Here is a 22,907-nt window from a genome sequence, read left to right as displayed (position 1 = left end):
CATAATATTAACCATTAGGCTATACTGCCTCTTCTCAAGCTTCCCTGAGAGGACGGTATAACGGGCCATATGAAATCTAAAGTGATTTGTTATTATTATCATTATTTGTACTGTATTGATCATTTGCTTCAGAGAGCAAATCAAATGTTGACTAAAATCCTAAAACAGATAAAGCAGAGAAGATACTGGCTTAACAAATGTTGAAAAGAATAAGACTACCCAAGAAAGCACTCGAGTACTGCCTGGTAGGTGGTATAATAAGTTTGTATTATATTTTATTTCTATTTTCCATCAAAAATCGGAAGGAGACACACTATCTGTCAGCCTGAAGCCTCTTCCTAAAGGTTTAGCATCAGGGGTAATTACTCAGAGTATCTGCAGGGGATGTCCTGACTAGTTTTGAACTTATAGTGAAGAGTGCAGAGTTTTAAATATGTTACTAACTTTAACCCATAAATAGTAACTATTCATTTCAAAGGGAGCTTGAGAATCTATGTAGACTGAATATGTGTACAGTATGAGATCTGGAAGGAATCAGTGGGATCATTCAGCCTCACACTCTAGTTTAATGGAGGCCTGACCTCAACTTTAGTTTTCCAAATTCTCTGTCCAATGTTCTTTCATTTACACCACATTACCTCCCTTGATGGGGAAAGAAATGGGAACCAATAAAAACTAAGGTCCTCTCAGGTGCTAGGCACTGTACATATGCTATCTCATCTCTCCACATTTTACAGACAAGGGAAAAAATGAGATAACCAGGAAAAAGCTAGTGAAAAAAATTCATACGTAGAAGTGAAATAAAGTAAGTGAAAAGTTCTGAATTTTTAGGAACCCATGCAAATCCAGTCACAATCTTAATAAATAATTCCTCTGCCACAGAGGAGGCTTAAGAGTGGGAAGACATGGAGACACAGAGCAGAGAGGGAGAGATATCAGGGAGGTGACTAAGACAGGCCTCGAGGCCCAGTGATCATAGGAAAGGCTCCCGCACTGGCCACTCAGTATAACCTTCTATCTTTACACTCACTTGCAATTACTTGTTCAAAGTCTACGTTGCCCACTAGACTGCAAGCACCTGTCTAATCTACAGTGATACGCCTAGAACCTACTATAACCCACAATAAATATCTGTTGACTGAAATGAATACCTGAATCTGTTAGTGCTCACTGAATCAGTCAGTCTCAAAGGAGAGGGCTTGTCAGTCAACCCAGCCAACATTTAAGAAAATTGCAAGAATCAGTGGTAACAAGGAAATGTCTTACCTCTTTGTTCTCATAGCTTTCCACAGCAAAGTCATTTTTAACCACAACATATCTCTCCTTCCATTTCTTTATGTCCTCAGCAAACTGTGATAGCTCTGCTTCATACAAAACAGTTCCAGGCTCCAACGGTGGCTTAAAGAAGATGAATGCAATTAACTGTCACAACAAAAGATAGCATATCATGCTACCACTGAGTCTATTCACAGTATTTCCAGGAATATTTTCAGAAACTATCTTGTGCTGAGATCCTGGGGAAATTGTTGCTTCCCTCCACCTGCCTACACATTTCCCTTTCCTACTTCTCCTGACCAAATGCAAATATTTGTCTTAGTGATATTTTTGTGATTTGCATTCCCTTCATTATCCTACAAGAACAGAAGCATATGCTAGAAGGGATTATAGTAGCAAGGTTATGCCTTGCATCCCTGTGGCACTTAATAAATCCTCGGTAAACTCTGTGGAAGAGAGGGAGTGAGGCAGTTAACTGTAAGTTGTGGACATCTATCCCAACACCCTGAATATACCTCAGGGTTAATTAAAACAGGGGAGTTAACAGGCTGTTCCCCTCTTTGTCAACCTTCAGGGGCTGCCTCAAGAGTCAGTGTTCAGTGGTTTCCCCAGATCCAAAGGTCTGGGAACCAAGGCTAAAAACACTTAACCCACCTTTGTGCTCTTCAAGGAGACTCTGTTTACTCTCTAATTAAAGAACAAGCAGGCAAGCCAGCAAACCTTCATTCTACCTCTTCCACTTAAAGGTCTAGGGATTTCTCGTTCATAACCCCGGCTAAAAGCCAAGTCATCACTGATTTCTCTCTTCTATTATTTGTGCTGTAGGGAAGTCTCTGTTAGATACCTAGTTAGGTCTTCTGTTGGGCTAACCGTGTAAGGGGTAATTCCCATCCTACCTCATGTATTATCTCAAAATATAGGAATGGGCCTCCTGTCTTTCACGTGTCACTGACTTTACACTGATGTTATTCAAACACTATAGTGCCTTTAAAACAATATTGTAAACCAACTATACTTCAATAAAAAAAGCCATAGTCCCTTTAGAAACTCATGCCTCCCCTTTCAAGCAAAATTTACATGAACCATACAGAGAAGAGTGATATGCTAATCTTTTTAAGAATCTGCTAAGGGTTGAAATAAATAAATAGCTTTATAAATTTCAGGGCTTAATATTGAGGCAGATAATGAGGCGCTCTCCTATATGGACTCATTAACACGTAAAAGAGGACCTCACTCTCCTCTTAAAATGAGACTGCAACCATATATAAGCTGAACTTTATAGTTCTTAGGTACAGCATTTCTTAAACCTGGGCCACTTTTTTCTTTTATTTATTTATTTTTATTTATTTATTTATTTATTTATTTATGGCTACATTGGGTCTTCATTGCTGTGCACGGGCTTTCTCTAGTTGCGGCGAGCAGGGGGGACAAGCGGGGACTACTCTTCGTTGCAGTGTGCGGGCTTCTCACTGCGGGGCACGGGCTCTAGGTGCACAGGCATCAGTAGTTGTGGAATGCGGGCTTCCGTAGTTGTGGCTGACGGGCTCTAGAGCACAGGCTCAGTAGTTGTGGCGCACGGGCTTAGTTGCTCCGCGGCATGTGGGATGTTCCCGGACCAGGGCTCGAACCCATGTCCCCTGCATTGGCAGGCAGATTCTCAACCACTGCGCCACCAGGGAAGCCCAAACCTGGGCCACTTAGATCAACTGATACGCTTGTTAAAAATGCCGCCTCACCAACCATCCAGATAGTGGAGACTTGGTCAAACTGTGTCCCTGAGCAAGGACCCTGTGGAGCAGAGCAGCCCTCTGCAATCTACGCAGTGGACACGTAGGGCATGTAATATGAGGAGAAAACAAACTACTGTTTTTAAGCCAGTGAGATTTTGCTATTGTCTTTTTACCATACCATTTATTACTGTATCCTGATCGGTTTAATCTTATTAATTTAAGTCCTTCATTATATTGAGTATTTTTTATTGTGGTAAAATACACATGAACACAGGATGCTTTTCCATTTATTTATGTGTTGTTTAATTTCTTTCAGCAACATTTTGTTTTCAGTGTACAATTCTTTCATCTACATGGTTAAGTGTATCCCTAAGTATTGTATTCTTTTTTTCCTTATGTTATTTTTTATTGTGGTAAAATAAATACACATGGCACAAAGTTTACCGATTTAACCATTTTTAAGTGTACAGTTCAGTGGCATTAATTATATTCACAGTGTTGTGCAACCATCACCACTATCTATCTCCAGACCTTTTTATCACCACAAACTGAAATTCTGTGCCAATTAAATAATAACCCTCTATTTCCCTCACCCCCACTCCCTTGTTACTACTATTCTACTTTTTGTCTATATGAATTTGACTACTCTGGGAAATTCATGTAACAGGAGTTGTACAATATTTGTCAAAAAAAATGCAGCCTCACCCTAGACTTATATACTATATACTATACTATACTGATACTATATCAGAATCTCTGGGGGTACAGACCAGAGGTTGCATTTTTATCAAACTCCCCAAATTTTGTCAATCACTGTTTTATGGGGATGACAATTAGTTATCCCTACAAAGCCACGCTGCTGAATCTATTGGTCAACTTTCAGCAATACCTGACCTACTTATCACTCCCTCTTTCTTGAAACCCCTTCTTTACTTGACTCTGGCACATTGCACTTTCCTGATTTTTTTTTTCCTACTCCACAGGCTATTTTTCTGTCAGTCCATCTTGCTGAATCTTTCTCCTTTTTCTGATCTCCAAATGTTGGAGGGGCCAGGACTTGGTCACGGAAGCTCTCCTTTTCTCTGTTTATACTTTCCCTTGATTATGTCCCATGACTTTAATACCAGTTATGAGCTAAGAACTCCCAAATTTCTATTCCCTAGCCTCAACCTCTCCACTGAGCTCCAAATCAGAGCATTCAACGACCTAGTCAGTATTTCCATGGGTGTATGTGAAATAAGTATCTTAAACATAATGTGGCCAAAAGTGAAATGATTCCCATCCACTTCTGACTCTTCTGAGTAAAAGACAAGTCCATCTGCTTATTTGTTCAAGCTAAAAGCCAAGTCATCACTGATTTCTCTCTTCTTCTATTATCTCATACCCAACCCATCAACAAGTTCTGTCAGCTCTGACTTGGACTCTTCTCACAACTGTTTCCATCACCACCCTAGTCCAATTGGCCATCGTCCTTCTCTTGGACTGCTACAGTGTCTTCCTTGCCAGTTTCCAGTTTCTTCTCATGTCCCTCCCCATAATCTATTCTCTATAGAAAGGCCAGAAAGATCACTTAAAATTATAAGTCACTCTGTATTCAATACCCTCCAATAACTTCCCATCACACTTAAAAACCTTTATTGTGGTCTATGGGCCTACATGATCTGGTCCCTATTTGTCACTCTGCATTCCTTTTTCAGCTCTCCTCCCTTGCTTATATGGCTCTCAGCACACTAGCCTTCCTGCTATGCTTCTGACTGCTGCAAGGTCTTTGCACTTCTGTTCCATGTGCCTGGAACACTCTTCCCACAGATATTCACATAGCCTACTCTCTTATTTCACTCTAGTTTCTTCTCAGATGTCATCTCCACAGAAGGCTTCACTGACCACCTTCTCTGAAATGAGACTCCTGCTTTATTTTACTTTGTAGCATTTCTTATAACCTGATGTTCATTTGTTTATTGTCTGTTTTCTATTTGAATATTAATAGGAAAGCAGAGAATTTGTCTTGTTCTCAAGTTCTTAGACTAGGGCCTGGCACATAGTGTCAATAAATATTTTTTTAGGTTGTGGATAATTATTATAATGGAGCAAAGGAGAGAGAATAAGTTACAGGTTTAGAAGATAAAATCACATTTGATCAATGACCAAAATAAAAACACCCATAGTATGAGGCACTGAAATTATGACTTTTTTTTTTTACTGTACTTCACCACAGCAAGTCAGATTTCTGACGTCAAAGCATCAATGGGGCAAAAACATAGTAAAACTGAAATCGTGTTCGTTTTCTTTTTATGTGGATTACACCATCAACAAGAAATCGTATGTTCTAACTTCCAGGCAAATAGTTTTTTGAGCATGAAATGACTGGAGAACAGATTTTTTAAACTGTCATTCAAATTATTGTTTATTTCAGAAATATTATGGGTTATAAACCATTCCTCAGTGGGAGAAATATGGAAACCAAATTCCATGGGTTACCTTGGTCTTCAAAAATTGTGATGTTAAATCTCTTTGCTGTTCTACTTCACTGCGTACATAATTGCAGAAAGCCACAGAGTACTGGCGACTGTAGTAGGGACTGAAGTTTTTGATAGCAGCCTCAGTTTTCCCTGGAAAAATATGAAAATGAGAATTTACAAATGTAGCATCTGTCTCCATAATTCTATATATACCCCTCTAGGCTCCCCAACACCTCTGCTTCCTAGGGATTTGTTATTAGCCCACATGCCTTGAGGACTTTGATACCTGCTGCCATGACTTCCTCCCCCTCTGGCATCGTCCTGAGAGACTTGGAGGTCCTTAAGGACCATCTATTCAGTAACCAACTTTCTTCATTTTACATTAACAACCCATTGCCATGACCATAAACTCAACCATCCTCCTAGTTCTTCTACGACCACCATTCTACCTCACCCTGTTCTCCACTTCAACTTGCTCTTCATTATCTTCTACCTCCAGTCATTCAACTTCTCCTACACAGCAATACAACAATAATCCCAGGGTTCACCATTTCAACTCTGCACACACATTACTCCATTTGTCTTCAGATCCTAAGGCTCCACTTCTAGTCCTGCTGATCCACAGCCCTGGATAAAATCAACAAACTGTTTCTTCTAGTTCTGCTCCTACGTTTTTGGTTTTAAAATTTTTTTGTTTTATTTTATTTATTTATTTATTTTTTGGCTGGGTTGGGTCTTGTTGCTGCATGTGGGCTTTCTCTAGTTGTGGCAAGCTGGGGCTACTCTTCTGTGCGGTGCGTGGGCTTCTCATTGCAGTGGCTTCCATTGTTGCGGAGCATGGGCTCTAGGTGCACAAGCTTCAGTAGTTGTGGCACGAGGGCTCAGTAGTTGTGGCTTGCGAGCTCTAGAACACAGGCTAAGTAGTTGTGGCGCACAGGCTTAGTTGCTCCATAGCATGTGGGATCTTCCTGGACCAGGGCTCAAACCTGTGTCCCCTGCAATGGCAGGCGGATTCTTAACCACTGCACCACCAGGGAAGTCCCTAAAATTTTTTATGATTCAGAGAATGATATAACTACCATGGGGTAGAGGTAAAAACTTTGGATTAAGAGTCTCAAGACCTAAATTCTGGTCCCAATTCTAGAAGACAGAGAAGTGAACCAGCTGTATGACCTCAGTTGTCACTCATTCTCTCTAGGCTCCAGCATCCTAACTGTAAAGGAAGATGCTCACTAGTCCACACTTTTCTTGGAATCTACGTGACAGTGAAATATAACCATGCAAGTACAGCTGCCTCACAACTGTGACCAGCAACTACAATATGACCTCTTAGCACCAGAAGAAAATAAATCTGAGGAATAATCATGTGGGAGGAGCTTGAGGACTCGAGATGGAGGGAGAGGGAGAGTCAGGCACTGGAATACTCTTGAGCTTTTCCAACCTGTGCTTAACTTTAGAAAGTAGGGAAATTGCAAAGGCAGGAAAGGAGAAGGAGAAATAGGGGAGAAAGGGCAAACAGGCATTCTGAAGCAGATGAGAAATTTGCACAATATTTCAAGGACTTGCCACAGAGTATACAAATAAATACAGGTCACACTGACTGTGCTTACAAGCTGTTAGTCCTTGGAATAAGATATTAGTTTGAGAAAAAATAAACCTGATATAACATTCCAAAATATTTTAAAATACTCTCATGTGAACTTGGCATAATTTTTGTTTTCAAATTTGATATTATAGTCAACAGAGAAATATTAAAATATAAGGACATAGCTACTTATAGCTCTGTATGGTTTTGTTTTTTTTTTCGCGGTACGCGGGCCTCTCACTGTTGTGGCCTCTCCCATTGCGGAGCACAAACTCCGGACGCGCAGGCTCTGCAGCCATGGCTCACAGGCCCAGCCACTCCGCGGCATGTGGGATCTTCCCAGACTGGGGCACAAACCCGCGTCCCCTGCATCGGCAGGCAGACTCTCAACCACTGCGCCACCAGGGAAACCCTGTATGTTATATTTTATACTTATATTTATTTATAGCTGTTTAGAGCTATTACACATGTAAACTTTCAAAAATAAGTGAAGGGTTCTAACCACATAGATCAAGATACTCAATATGAGAAACTTGAATCCATAGCTGCCGACTTCTATGCCTATGGAATCATTGCCCCAAACACCCACAGTGTATAAATACTCTCTATAAGGAAAATCCTTCTTTAGTTTAGGCGTTTAGATCTCATAATACATATGAGGCAAAGGGGAATTCTTGCTTATTCCCTCAATAAAATGACATTTTCTGGTTGCATTTATGAGCTTTAATAATTATTACTTGTAAGGTGCTTTGATACCCACTAATAATAGGTTCTGTAGAAATGCAAATAAAAGTTCCTATAATTTGAATCAGGTATACTTTTGCTTGCTTTGTGAGTTTATGGTATTACTATTAATCAGTATTTGCATAATACTTTAATATACTCAGGCTTTATGTGTCTAATTGGTTATTATTTTTTTTAGCTTTTATACAGTGCATAAGGAATAAAATTCTATACACTTGTCTATAATTTTCTTGTATAGGCGTGGGACATCTTTGAGAATCCCCACAATGAGAATGGTCTCACCTCACTGAAACATATAAATGATTAACAAAATTTGCCCTTAAGATCCAAGTAACCACTATTTAGTCGCAGGAGAGCAGCCAGTTAATTTCTGATTAATTTTTGCACTCTTGCAAGCAATTGGATCTAAATAAAAGGAGGTGGATGTCATTTTATGATGAGCTCTACAAAGCCTTGAAATCTGACATCCTGCCACATCACCAAGCCCCCTCAAGGATGCCCTGCTTATACTGAGATGCTACAATGCCACCACCCCCTCCCAATGTATGAGAAAAATGTTTCTGTGATTTGAATATCTGCATATACTATCAGCACAGCATCCACCAGGGAGCGTTTATAAAAAAGAGATTACAGCTTCCTAAGGGAATTAACCTAAAGACTGGTTCAAAATGTAAATAAAACAGCTAACAACATCACAAGTTCTAAGAGGAAAAGAACCTAAAGCAATTCCCAAAATGTATCTAGATTTTAGATCAAGCTGATCTAAACCCAAATAAAGGAATGCCCAGTGTAGGGATCTTGACAATTTGAGAAAAGCCTGGTGTTGGGGCAAAATACCACTGTAGTTAGGAGGACGGACTCTGGAGTCAGACAGACATGGGCTGACTCTAAAGAGTCCCATCTCTGCTACTTACTAGTAGTGGGACTTCACACCAGTTACTTTCCCTCATATAAAATGAAGCCAACAAGAGTAGCAATCTCATGGATTAAGATGTTATATCATTCAATCATAAAAAAGAAAGAAATACTGCCATTAGCAGCAACGTGGCTGGAACTGGAGAGTATTATTCTTAGTGAAATGTCAGGCTGACAAATACTGTATGATATCACTTATATGTGGAATCTAAAAAGTAATACAAATGAATGTATATGCAAAACAGAAAGACTCACAGATATAAAAAACAAACTTGTGGTTACCAAAGCGGAGAGGGAAGGGGGAAGGACAAATGAGGGGTATGGTAATAACAGATACAAACTACTATATATACAATAGATAAGCAACAAGGATATACTGTACAGAAGAGGGAATTATACCCCTTATCTTATAATAACCTATAATGGAAAATAATCTGCAAAAATATTGAATCACTTTGCTGTACACCTAAAACTAACACAATATTGTAAATCAACTATACTTCAATTAGAAAAAAAGAGTAGCAATCTCATAGTGCTGTCTTTTTTTTTTTTTTTTTTTTTTTTGCGGTACGCGGGCCTCTCACTGTTGTGGCCTCTCCCGTTGCGGAGCACAGGCTCCGTCCGGATGCGCAGGCTCGGCGGCCGTGGCTCACGGGCCCAGTCGTTCCGCGGCATGTGGGATCTTCCCGGACTGTGGCACGAACCCGTGTCCCCTGCATCGGCAGGCGGACTCTCAACCACTGCGCCACCAGGGGAGCCCTCATAGTGCTGTCTTAATTACATGAAACAACACAGTAAAATAAAAGTGCTCAGCACTGCATTTGGCACATAGAAAGTTTTTGGTAATCCCTAGTAATTAAATTGATGATGAAACACCCAAGCCAACCCCCCAGGGAAGGTCCTTAAACTAAACTGAGGAATCAAGGAGAAGCCAAAAGCAAGTTGTCTATTGTAACTCTTTAACTGGGGCCATCCTGCCCTGCTGCATACAGAACAGCCGTCCTACTCACTGCAAGCTCAAGACAAACATAACCTACATTTTCACAGATGTTTTAGGAATGCTAACCAGCACGTAAGAGGCCCTCAGTGCAACCTGACTTAAAACCAACTAAATCAAACATTAGCCTTAATGAGTCAAAGTGAAAAGCGAGTTAGTAGCTGTGTTACATTGAGCTCCTCTCTCCGAGCCTCAATTTTTTTATACTGAAGTATAGTTGATTTATAGTGTTGTGTTAATTACTGCTGTACAGCAAAGTGATTCAGTTATACATATATATACATTTTTTTTTATATTTTCCATTATGGTTTATCATAAGAGATTGAACATAGTTCTCTGTGCCATACAGTAGGAACTTGCTGCTTAATCATTCCACATATAAAAGCCTACATCTGCTAACCCCAACCTCCCACTCCATCCCTCCCCTAATCCCCTCCCCCTTGGTAACCATCAGCCTGTTCTCTATGTCTGTGATTCTCTTTCTGTTTCACAGATAAGTTCATTTGTGCCATATTTTAGATTCCACCTGTAAGTGATATCTGTGGTATTTGTCTTTCTCCGTCTGACTTATTTCACTTAGTATGATAATCTCTAGTTGCATCCATGTTGCTGTTGCTGCAAATAGCATTATTTCATTCTTTTTTATGGTGGAGTAATAGTCCACTGTCTATATGTACCACATCTTCTTTATCCATTCATCTGTCAATGGACATTTAGGTTGTTTCCATGTCTTGGCTATTGTGAATAGTGCTGCTATGAACATAAGGGTGCATGCATCTTTCTGAATTATAGTTTTGTCCAGATATATGCCCAGGAGTGGGATTGCTGGATCATATGGTAATTCCATTATTAGTTTTCTGAGGAGCCTCCACACCGTTTTCCACAGTGGCTGCACCAACTTACATTCCCACCAACAGTGTAGAGGGTCCCCTTTTCTCCACACCCTCTCCAGCATTTGTTAATTGTAGACTTTTTGATGATGGCCATTCTGACTGGTGTGAAGTGATACCTCATTGTGGTTTTGATTGCATTTCTCTAATAATTAGTGGTGTTGAGCATCTTTTCATGTGCCTATTGGCCATCTGTATGTCTTCTTTGGAGAAATGTCTATTTAGATCTTCTGCCCATTTTTGGATAGGGTTGCTTCGTTTTTTTGTTGTTGAGTTGTATGAGCTGTTTGTATATTTTGGAAATTAATCCCTTGTCAGTTGCATCATTTGCTAATATTTTCTCCCATTCTGTAGGTTGTCTTTTTGTTTTGTTTACGGTTTCCTTTGCTGTGCAAAAGCTTGTAAGTTTGATTAGGTCCCATTTATTTATTTTTGTTTTTATTTCTATTGCCTTTGGAGACTGACCTAAGAAAACATTGGTACTATTTATGTCAGGGAATGTTTTGTCTATGTTCTCTTCTAGGAGTTTTATGGTGTCATGTCTTATGTGTAAGTCTCAAAGTCATTTTGAGTTTATATTTGTTTATAGTGAGGAGAGGGTGTGTTCTAACTTCACTGATTTAAATGTGGCTGCCCAATTTTCCCAACACCACTGGCTGAGGAGATGGTCTTTTCTCCATTGTATATTCTTGCCTCCTTTGTCGAAGAATAATTGACCATAGGTGTGTGGGTTTATTTCTGGGCTCTCTATACTGTCCCATTGATCTATATGTCTGTTTTTGTGCCACTACCATGCTGTTTTGATTACTGTAGCTTTGTAGTATTGTCTGAAGTTTGGGAGGGTTATGCCTCCTGCTTTGTTCTTTTTTTTTCAGGATTGCTTTGGCAATTCCAGGTCTTTTATGGTTTCATATGGATTTTAGGATTATCTGTTCTAGCTCTGCGAAAAATGTCTGAGCCTTAATTTTGTCACCTGTAAAATGGGGATTATAAGACACCCACTTTCATAGCGTTTTGTGAAGATTCAATAGGATATTCTACAGGTTAAAAAGTACCTATAGCAGTGTCAGACACTTTAGTTACTCAATAAATTTTGACTATTATTACTATTATTTAATATTCCACCATGACAGCATTCAAATAAGTGGATCATCCCACAGGCACCACACAAAATAACTTCAACTTAAACCAGCTTGTTTCCACAGCTTCCAAGATGCTTGAGTATTAAATTGCCACTATTTAGTATAATATTCCCTTCCCTAAATTGTCTGTAAAACACAGTGCCAGGTCTTTCTCTAAAAGGAAGTTACTCAATAATATAAAGACTAGAGCCACAAAGGGCTTCTTCTGCATTTTCTTACCCAAGTATTTTTGGCACAGGCATATTTCTTCTAATCCTACTCAATTACTGCAGCATACTATGCTGGGTGTGGTGCTGCTACCATTTACTTGACCAGGCTGCTCTCAACACCCTTCAGGGTGATCATCACTAATGTTAAAAGAAGCCTCCATGACAGGTCTGTCTGCAACACTGAGCTTCAGTTCAACTCTGTAAAAATAAGAAAAGTATCTTCTGGACCTCTTAAAACCATTTGAATTCATACAGACTCCAAAACTCAGCACTATTATTTGATTCCTTTTCCCTTGCTCCCATATTCAGTCATCAGGTATTGTCACTTCTACAATATTTCTTGAATCCATCTTCTTTTCCCCATCCCAACCCCCATGCCTTCTATCAAGTCTTTATTATCTTGAAACAACACTGTAAAAGTCTCTTAATCTGTCCTATCTCAGAAACACAGCGGAGCAACTATGCAAAACAAAACATAGCAAACAAACCAGAAAAACCTTTCTAGCTCTCAGTTCTAAAAGAGGAACAAAAAAGTCAAAGCCACAGTGGGAGGGGGCAGTGCCACTACTGATACATAAATCCTGGAGGATTATGGGAGAAAGACAAAGCTTGGTCTGTGTTGCAAAGGCAGATTCTAGAAAGTGGCCAGAGCGAGTCCAGAGTTGATGGAGCAGAACAGGACAGGCTGAATCCTATCTGGCCACCATGGTTCCACTCAAGAGAAAGCTGACAAGAATTATCAAGGCCCAGATGTTAGACTGGGGAACTGGCCTTCAGAACCAAGTCTTGCCATTAATGCTCCCAGGAAACTCTTTTGAAAGCCTTAAGAGACATACCTCATAGTCGTAATCCTCTGCATAATCCTCTGCATCCCGGCCTGACAAGTTTCATTTGACATGTTGTTGCAAGATCACATTAATTCCTTTGTAAAAACCTTCAACGTTCCCCACTGCCTAGAAAAGTAACCACTTAGCCTGACACCAAAGGCCCTGTGATCTGGCTCCCACTATCTTTTATTTCTCACCTCTCTACTCAGACTAACCCTCCTCGTCCCCTGTACATGGCCACGATTTCTCCCTCCTTTAAAGTCCAGGTGGCAATCCCAACCCAAGAAGAAGACTTTTGGGCTCTCCCCAGCTGGAAACACTCACCTTCTTTCGTATTCTCCCAAAACTGCACCACTTTTGCTACAGCTGTTTAAATATAGCTTATCTCTCCTCCAGGGGTATAGTGTATTTATGTACTCAGCAAATATTTGTTGAATGAATGAGAGAATGGCTAAGTAAATATTTAAGAGTAAAGCAAAGTACAGTGCATCACAATCATGAAATCCATGCTCGTACCCCAAGAAAGGAGAAAGGTCCAGTTCTTAGCCTGACTATTTATTAGTAAAACTATGCACTCTCACAGCACAATTCTTTTGTTTAAAAAAAATATCTGACTCTCACAGGTTAACTCCGTTTAAGCTTTTAGATGAATTTTGTCCCTGAAATGATAGGTGGGGAATTATTTACAAACAAAAGCTTTTCTTGGTTTGTTTGTTTTTCTTGACCAGTTTGTAGACATGGGAAATATATAAGGGCCTGGGTAAAACTTATATAAAGTCTGAAGAACCTGACAGATTTGTATATTTTCTCATTCTAGAAGGTTGTTTGTCAATATTCCAGTCCTTCAGTAATTTATCTCAATTCTACACTTTATCAATAGTTTTCTTCCTTGAAAGATACTGTTTCTAGTGGATTATTCCTAGTTCCTTCATTATTCCCAGGGTCAAAACAATTATGGTATATTAAAAAATCTTCTCCAAAATATTCAGATTCTATGCTGTTTCAATCACTTTTAGAAATGTAGCTCATAAGTACAGCAAGATTTAAAAAATCCAAGCACTATTTTTGCTATATATCCTTGTCTTTTTTCAATTATTTTTTAAATAGTTGAGATTATTACATTTTGTATCCAATTTTATTTACTTCACACTTCACCTTTGGTGTTTCCTATGATACTACAAAAAACAAAAAATTACATTTTTCAGATGTTACATTTCCATTGTTACTATGAAGGAGAAAAATACAGAAATTAAAAAAAAAATAGGTTCCTTTTAACGAAGTGGCTGTTTCCTGAAAACTGAGGCAAATTCACACATGAGAAGAGGGTTAACTAGGCCTTTGGCACACTATCCTTTTTTTTTTTTTAACATCTTAATTGGAGTATAATTGCTTTACGATGTTGTGTTAGTTTCTGCTTTATAACAAAGTGAATCAGCTATACATATACATATATCCCCATATCTCCTCCCTCTTGCATCTCCCTCCCACCCTCCCTATCCCACCCCTCTAGGTGGTCACAAAGCACCAAGCTGATCTCCCTGTGCTATGTGACTGCTTCCCACTAGCTATCTATTTTACATTTGGTAGTGTGTATATGTCCATGCCACTCTCTCACTTCGTCCCAGCTTCCCCTTCCCCCTCCCCGTGTCCTCAAGTCCATTCTCTACATCTGCATCTTTATTCCTGTCCTGCCCCTAGGTTCATCAGAACCACTTTTTTTAAGATTCCATATATATGTGTTAGCACACGGTACCTGTTTTTCTGTTTCTGACTTACTTCACTCTGTAGGACAGACTCAAGGTCCATCCTGGCACAGTATCTTAAAACCTTTCTAGGTTTCAGGTGAAGATTATTTTGGGAGAATGACAGAAGTAGCTCTGAAAATAAAATATTTTTAATATTTATAAAAGTATAATAATATCCACTATTGTTTATTTTCCCCAGAGTTTCTCAGATTATAAGAGTTTAAAAGTCCTGATGAGTTATAACATCAGCTTTAGTTTCAGGTTGCTAAGCACCATCACTTTGCACCTTAGGGTGGAGATATCAGAAATCCCAATTCACAATACAAAGGTGCAAAAATCTAATTACACAAAATACTGCCCAAGGGCTCTCTCGTTCTTCTAGTAAATGCCTTAGAGAATGGGGATAAATTGGATTCTCCATAATTGAACTAAATGATGTTTTATTTTTTAAAGCACATTTATTATTGGTGCTTGAGTGACAGGTTTTCTTAACAGACTCTACTACAAAAATTCTTCATGGGCAGCACTGATGCCAGCAGGTCCCTGTATCCTAGCTGGCAGAAACTCCACTTTGAGTTAAAAATGAGACATATAAACCAACTAAAGTTCTCTGTGATTTACTTCAGATATTAATCCACAGAAGAGAAGCACACACTTATGCTCCCAAGAGCTTCTATTTAATATATCAGAGTCATGCCAGGACCCTACCCGGACTCAGAAAGCATCTGGATAGAAAGCAGATATACTTAAGAACAAACAATAAAACAGTTTCCTTGTTTCCAAAACTTACACTCATAGAAATCCTAAACTCTGAGTGTACTTGCCCTTGGACTGTCAGAGACCCTCATTTTTTTCCAATCCATATTCTAAAAGCAGGTGCATTATCTTTAATATAGCCACAAAGCTCAGCCCATTAAGGCATTCAGGGAGTCCACATGTACTTACAGATGCTACGTAAGGGGCCAGGCACCAGCTCCAGTTGGTGAGGCAGAAGCAAAAATGGTGTTTTCTACAAATGATCACAGCCACTGAAATGAATTAAGGTTCCCATCTGCACTACATATTTACTAGAACGATACTTTGACAGGTTAATATAAGAGAAATGGGAGGAGCTATCTATGGGGGGAAAAACACACTACCATATTATATTACAATCCTCACTACGTTGCCTCTAAGGAAAAATAAAAATCCTACTGTGGTCAGCTATTCAAGAGAACAGATTTTTAGAACTTGTAGGACCTTAAGTCTGGTTTCCTCTTTTTTAGGGGAAGAAACCAACTGCAGTGTTAGAAAAATACATATGCCTGTACTTTTATGCACACATTTTTCTTTAGCCATAATTAGATGGAAGCTAACTTTAAATTTTCTTCCATTTCATCTGGGAAAAGTGCTTGGAAATTTTCAAGATTATTTTGCCATTACTTCACAGCATGCCTCCAATTTCCTCATGACACATTTGATGAGAATAAATCATGTTTATTTTGCTACTTCTCTAAATTGTCTAATTTCCCCTAAGGAAGTTGCTGATTGGCTGTCTTTTTTTATTTTTAAAAAAAGGAGAGGGAAGAGTGTGAAAAAGAAAATTAAACCAATCTGATACAGCTACTTTTTCAGAAAGCATCACAAGAACTATGAATTTAGGAAGAATACTAATATTTTGCCCATTAAACAATCTTTTTTGGTTTTGAAGAAAATATAAAACTGAAATGCAGAAACTGAAAAAATGAAATCCCCTTTGCTCTTTTTGAGTCTAATTATGGTTATTAAAGTTTTTGCACATATTTTATCAGAGACTCTCAGATTATTCCAAAATCCTGAAGATAATCTTTGCTTTGAGATTACAGCCATGCAAATGAACACAACATGCACATTAATAGAAGTCAGGCCATACTTAAATGAAGCAACAAGCTTAGGAATGTTACTAAGTGATTCCCCTTCCAACATAATAGGTTCTCTGGTGTCTCCTTCAGATTTTCTTTTATTTTCCTAACTATGCCCTTTCTTTTTTCTTACTTTATTCCACTTTTCTTCTTTCTGCACAGAAGTATGTTTGTCTGAAATGCTTTCTGTTACAGTTTTTACTTCTTCTCTTCAAGAATTTATGCTATTGGGCTTCCCTGGTGGCGCAGTGGTTGAGAGTCCGCCTGCCGATGCAGGGGACACGGGTTCGTGCCCCGGTCTGGGAAGATCCCACATGCCGCGGAGCGGCTGGGCCCGTGAGCCATGGCCGCTGAGCTTGCACTCCGCAACGGGAGAGGCCACAACAGTGAGAGGCCCACGTACGGCAAAAAAAAAAAAAAAAAAAAAGAATTTATGCTATTAATGCAAAAAAAAAAAGAAAAAATTCAAGAAAACTATGTTTGGGACCCAGATATACTTGTGCTTTGTTTAGTCTGGGGAGACAGGTAACAATAAGAAGGAGTGGACTTTGCTATAAAATGAAAGGTGGCATTGCTAGCTTTGGGAAAGTCCAGGAAAACTTCATGAACTAGTCAACATTTCTGCAGGCCAGCTAACTTTCTGAAACCATTTACAAGGTAGATAAAGTACTCATTAGGGAAAATTATTTTAGCATGATCTAACTTATCCTCACACAAATTTCAGAACTGCCAAAATGGTTCTGACCCCTGTCCACTTGATTCAGTCAGGCACTGAGTCCTCTGAATACAATTTTCTTGATGATAACTCAAACACCTTCAACTTTGCTTTTTTTGACAACCTAATGACAGCCAGCCAGTATATCAGTTAATCACTAAATTTAAAAATTCTTGAGTAATGTACGCTAGTGAAAAATTAACTAAAAGCTATTGTATGTGATGCTCTAAAAACAGAAACAGAAAAACTCCACCAAAAACCCCACCAGTACTATCTAAATAGTACCAGGTTATTTAAAGTCACACATTTTTACTGTGGGAATTGCACTTCCATAAAGTGAATTCGCATGGTGCTTAATAGATGTGCTAGGACCTCATACGATTAGCTCTGCTTGGAGTCCAAGCCTCACAGGTAATTCACTTACTCTAAACTAGCATTATATGCACCCAGGGGGTTAAATATGAAGTAGAACTGTAAATAACTGAGACTACCTTCCACAATAGCCATACAAAAGCAACTTGAGTCCATCTGGACAGTAGCACAGACATGCCAATGTCAGTCACATTCCAACTTCCATATATTGATGAAAAGACCAAAGATTACAGACTTCTAGAGCTGGATGGGATCATAAGGGTCACTTCCAACCTTTTCCTATTTTCAGAACAAGAAATTAATTGGCCCATGGTCACAAAACTAGTTAGTAATAGAACATTTATGAAAATTTTTAAAGATCATTGTCAATGTTTTTAACAAAGTTTTTCTCTCTACTAAGACTAACTGATTTTTATGGAGGAATTCAAGCATTCCCTTTTTATTAATGGAGGAATGTAAGTACTCTTTTGTAATACAAACCACATTGTCAAGAAGCCTTGTGAAATGATCTTAAATTTAGGTAGAAAGATGTTGTTATGTTTAATCTTATGTGTCCACTTTAGTGGGCCATGAGATGCCCAGATATATGCTCAAACATTATTCAGGAGGGTGTCTTTGAGGGTGTTTCTGGATGAGGTTAGTATCTGAATAGGTAAACTGAGTAATGAATATTGTCCTCCCCAATGTGGGTGGACCTTATCCGATCAGTTAAAGGCCTAAATAGAACAAAAAGGCTGCGTAAGAGGGAATTTCCTCCTGCCTGACGTTTGAGCTGGGACATTTGTCTTTGCTGGCCCCTGGACTTAGACTGAAACAGCTCCTCCTGGATCTCTAGGCTGCCAGCTTTCAAACTGGAGCTACAACATCAGCTCTTCTGGGCGTCCACTTTGCTGCCCTCAGATCTTGGGACTCATTAGTCTCCAGAATTGTGTGAGTCGATTCCTTATTTAAAACATCTCTCCTGTCTCTCTCTCTCTCTCACCCTAATACAGATATAATCAATTGAAATACATTATTGAATCCTCACAAAAGTCTCAATTTATTTCATTAAATGTATATTAAATTGTTGGGTCAACAAGTTAAAAGTAATGAAAATGTCTAGGGCTTCAATGTAATGAGCTCTAAATTTTTCAGTAGAATCTGCAAGCCAGTGTGTTTCAGAATACTCTCTGAAACACATGGAATCTGTATTTAAAACATTCCACTAAGTGATTTATGAAGGACAGTAAAAGCATTTGGCTCAGCTTCATCCAATTGGCAGAGGTTGCCAGCAAGCAGGCAGAGACCCAGCAAAGCTCTGGGTACAGGGGGAACAAGCTGACCTTATCTGAGTACCCCTTAATCTCATTCAGGTGTTCCAATTAAGTGGTATCACTGTCTCAATTAAAGCTGCAGTCTCTATTGGCTAATGCCATAAAACTCCCTGGGAAATACACTAATTAGGTAGATTTTCTTATCTGCTGATTAAGAATCTGTTTTGCACCAAATCAAGGTTGAAACTTACTATGGACCAACCCCATCATCTGTAGGATATTCGAAATGTCTTTAACAAAGTTTCTCTCATCTCTTCTCTATATTCTACTTTATCTGAGACAAGAGATGAGGTATGTTGAATCACAGACCACTAATAACAAGGGTTTTGTATATGTGTATATTTCAATTATGAACCATTTCAACATAATGAACAATAAAGTGAGTAACATATATTCCCACTATCCATCTAAATAAATTTTACCATTATACCATATTTACCTCAAAAAAATTTTAAACAAAACACTACAGCTAGAGCAAAACAAATGCCGTATGCTAAGACATATATGTGCAATCTAAAAACAAAAGTTCTGATGAACCTAGTGGCAGGGCAGGGACAAAGATGCAGACATAGAGGATGGACTTGAGGACATGGGGGTTGGGGGGGAGGGTAAGCTGGGACGAAGTGAGAGAGTAGCACTGACATATATACTCTACCAAATGTAAAATAGCTAGTGGGAAGCAGCCACATAGCACAGGGAGATCAGCTCGGTGCTTTGTGACCACCTAGAGGGGTGGGATAGGGAGGGTGGGAGGGAGACGCAAGAGGGAGGGGATATGGGGATATATGTATATGTATAGCTGATTCACTTTGTTATACAGCAGAAACTAACACACCATTATAAAGCAATTATACTCCAATAAAGATGTAAAATAAAAAGAGCATCAAGGATTGCCAGCAGCCACCAGAAGCTACAAAAAGGCAAGGAAGGATTCTTCCCCAGAGCCTTCGAAGATCATAGCCCTACTGACACCTTGACTTTGGACTTCTAGCCTTCAGAACTGTAAGAGAATAAATTTCTGCTGTTGTATGACAAAAAAAAAAAAAAAGGAAGAAGAAAGAAAAGGCAGGAGAGTCATAAAGTGCTTCCAGTAAAAGTAGAACATATGTCCAAGTACCTTATTAATTAACTGGAGTAGAGAAATTGGGTATTATCGATAGAGGGATATAAAATGAAGTGAAGGCATTTCTTTCTAACTCTTAAGACAGGGCATATTTGACCATATTTCCATGTTGATGAGAAAGATCCACAATGAGGAATGCTTGCAAATACATCCTTGCAACAGTAGTACACATTTTTCACAGTCTATGAAACATATATTTCACTGTGTCTTCAGTGAAATAAATGAAAAAAATTTAAGAGGTAAAAAGGGGTATGCTGGGCTTCCCTGGTGGGGCAGTGGTTGAGAGTCCGCCTGCCGATGCAGGGGACACGGGTTCGTGCCCCGGTCCGGGAAGATCCCACATGCTGCGAAGCCCATGGCCACTGAGCCTGCGCGTCCGGAGCCTGTGCTCCGCAACGGGAGAGGCCACAGCAGTGAGAAAGAGGCCCGCGTACCGCAAAAAAAAAAAAAAAAAAAAAAGGGGTATGCTAATGACCTTACTTTGCAATTACTTCATTTCCCATGCATCTGAAAATATATGTAGATCTTTTAGCCATTTACTTTATCTCAAATTATCTGAGTCCTTTGATTTACACAGTAGGATCAGAGAATTTTTACTCCTGATTTTGATTGCAGTCTTTCAAACAAAGAATTGGCGTTTTTTAACAAAGTGGCTCTTTGCATTTTCGTCATTTTATGTATGTATAGATGTACTTGAGGAGAAATAAGAGTGTATATAATTTTGTGTGGTCAAATTTATAAATCAGTCATACTGTGTTCTCTCAAAAAAATACTAGGATCAGGGATTTATAAACTGAATTTTAATTGAATACCTAATACACAGTAAATGCTATAATGAATACACTTGATAATTTAAGCAACTTTACCTATGGTTTTTATTTATCTTTTTGAAATTTGGTACAGTTGTCAAAATATTACATCTTGAAATAAATCAGTAACCCTGAAAAACAAACAAACAAACACTACAGCTACATTTTTAGCCCCCTTTACCCTGCCTCACAACACTACTAGGCACCACTACACTCAAAGTGATGTTTATTCCTTTAAGGCATTTTAGACTCTTACAAACATGTGTAGGTATCCATATGAAACTAATAGCATTGTTATGCATATTTTCAAACTCGATTCTACCTGTCATTCTGCAGCTTGTTTTCTTCACCCATATTATGGCAGATAGATAGACATCATATGTCATATACATATATATAAGGTATTTAATTCTAGTTTATTCATTTTAACTGCTATCTATACTTCTAACATATACTACAATGTATCTCCTTGTTGATGGACCTCTCACTTGTTTCCTCTTGCTTTGCTCTTATAATCAATGCTGGTGTGAATATTTATGGTGCAAATACACAAGAGTTTCTCTAGCGTTGAGTGTAGAATTCTGGAGCAAAATGTGAGCATCTTTACCTGACTTGGTATTGCCAAATTTCTCTCCAAAGTGACTGTGGAATTCATATCCCACCAGCTGAGTACAAGAGTTTCCTCCTCGCACGTCATTAGAAACTCTAGGTATTGTCCCACTACCCATCTTTGTCTATTTTGATATGTGAAAAAATGGTGCTTTAATTTACATTTATCAGATTACTAGTGAGTTGAGCATCTTTTCATACATTTATTGGTCATTCAGGTTTCTTATTCTGTGAATTCACACCCTCTCTCCATATGTATTCTTACTGATGTGCAGGCATTGTTTATCAATTTTAGGTGTGAATCCTTCTCAGATATAAACGTTTCAGTTGTTTTTTCCCAGTCTGTGGCTTGCCTTTTCCCATTGATTATAGTGTTGAACAAAAGTTTTAAAGTTTAATGAAGTCAAATTTAACTATCCTATCCTCTCTGGTTTGTAATTTTAGGGTCTGGTTTAAGAAATCCTTCCTTACTATTTTCTTTGTAAGGATGTTTTCCTATATTTTCTTCTAAAAGTGCTTTAGCGTTAAGCTTTTACAACCTGGAATTAATTTTTGTGTAGAATATGATTTAGGAATCCATACTTTTTCCTACAGATAACTAATTATTCCAGCACTATTTATTGAATAGTCCACATTTCTCCCAATATGTATAACCACAAATGATATGTATCAAGCTCCCATACATATCATGGGCTGTTTCTGCACCCTCTACTCTGATCCATTTGTCTATTGTCTATCCCTGTATCATTAGGCTAAAGAGTAATTGCATTTTACACTTGCAATTGCCTTTCCAATTCAATCCGATAAATAATTAGCTCCTTTTATGCTTAAGGTTCTTCCCAGGTACTACAACTGTTAAAGCCAAGTAAGAGTCCATGAGGTCAAGGAGCAGACAGCCTAGAAAAGAGAAATAAGTTGTATTCAAGTGACTATGACATAAGGAAGACTATGAGAAGCATTAAAAGAAAAGCATCAAAAACATGGTTTCTGCCTTCATAAAGGAGGGATGTTTGACTGGACCATTTAAGAGTTTTTAGGTTTTTGGTGAGTGGAGTGGAGATGATGAGATTATCAGCTATGAACTTTGCACTCCCTTTGACATTATATGGAGTTCTAGGGCTTCTACTGTTGTACAACTAGATATCTCCCGAAATGAGATCCTTGAGCCTGGAGTGCCCCATAGAAGGGATCCTTGTTCTACCCTCCTAAGTGCAGAATGTATGACAGCCAGGTGCTTATGAGAGTGTGTAGGAAGAGCTAAAATAATGTTCAAAGAACTATACGAGCGCTAAGAAAATAATAATAGTTAGCATCCTAAACCCTTTATGTTATTAACTTATCTAATATACCTATTTTACAGATGAGAACATTAAAGCAGAGAAGAAATGCTTACAGTTTGGGCAAAAGTAGAAATTGAATTGTTTTGAATCTTGCACATCTCAGAAATAGCAGAATTCTGAGGATCAAAGGAACAATTCACGTGGAACCTGGCAAAGTGCCTGGTACATTATAAGCCCTCAATAATTAGTAGCAAATATTTGAAAAAGTGCCATTAAAAAAATTGTGAA

General features: G+C 38.7%; 1 protein-coding gene across 2 annotated transcripts in view; it reads right to left on the bottom strand.

The window, feature by feature from the left end:
- The window catches only part of NIBAN1 (niban apoptosis regulator 1), a 236,244-nt gene that overhangs the window by 91,731 nt on the left and 121,606 nt on the right, over nucleotides 1-22,907 (bottom strand). For both annotated transcript variants that reach the window (XM_079935300.1, XM_079935299.1), the window contains exons 2-3: nucleotides 5,484-5,614; nucleotides 1,267-1,398 (exon numbers count right to left, since the gene is read on the bottom strand). Coding sequence is in view for 1 of the 2 variants with exons in the window: in XM_079935299.1 (XP_079791425.1) it covers nucleotides 1,267-1,398; nucleotides 5,484-5,614 (263 nt within the window). In the remaining variant the exon portion in view is untranslated. The remainder of the gene's footprint in view (nucleotides 1-1,266; nucleotides 1,399-5,483; nucleotides 5,615-22,907) is intronic.

This window comes from Stenella coeruleoalba (assembly GCF_951394435.1).
Source record: "Stenella coeruleoalba genome assembly, chromosome: 1".
NCBI classification, from domain to species: Eukaryota; Metazoa; Chordata; class Mammalia; order Artiodactyla; family Delphinidae; genus Stenella; species Stenella coeruleoalba.
The sequence above is the reverse complement of the archived record's forward strand: the minus strand, read 5'-3'. Positions and strand labels throughout refer to the sequence as shown.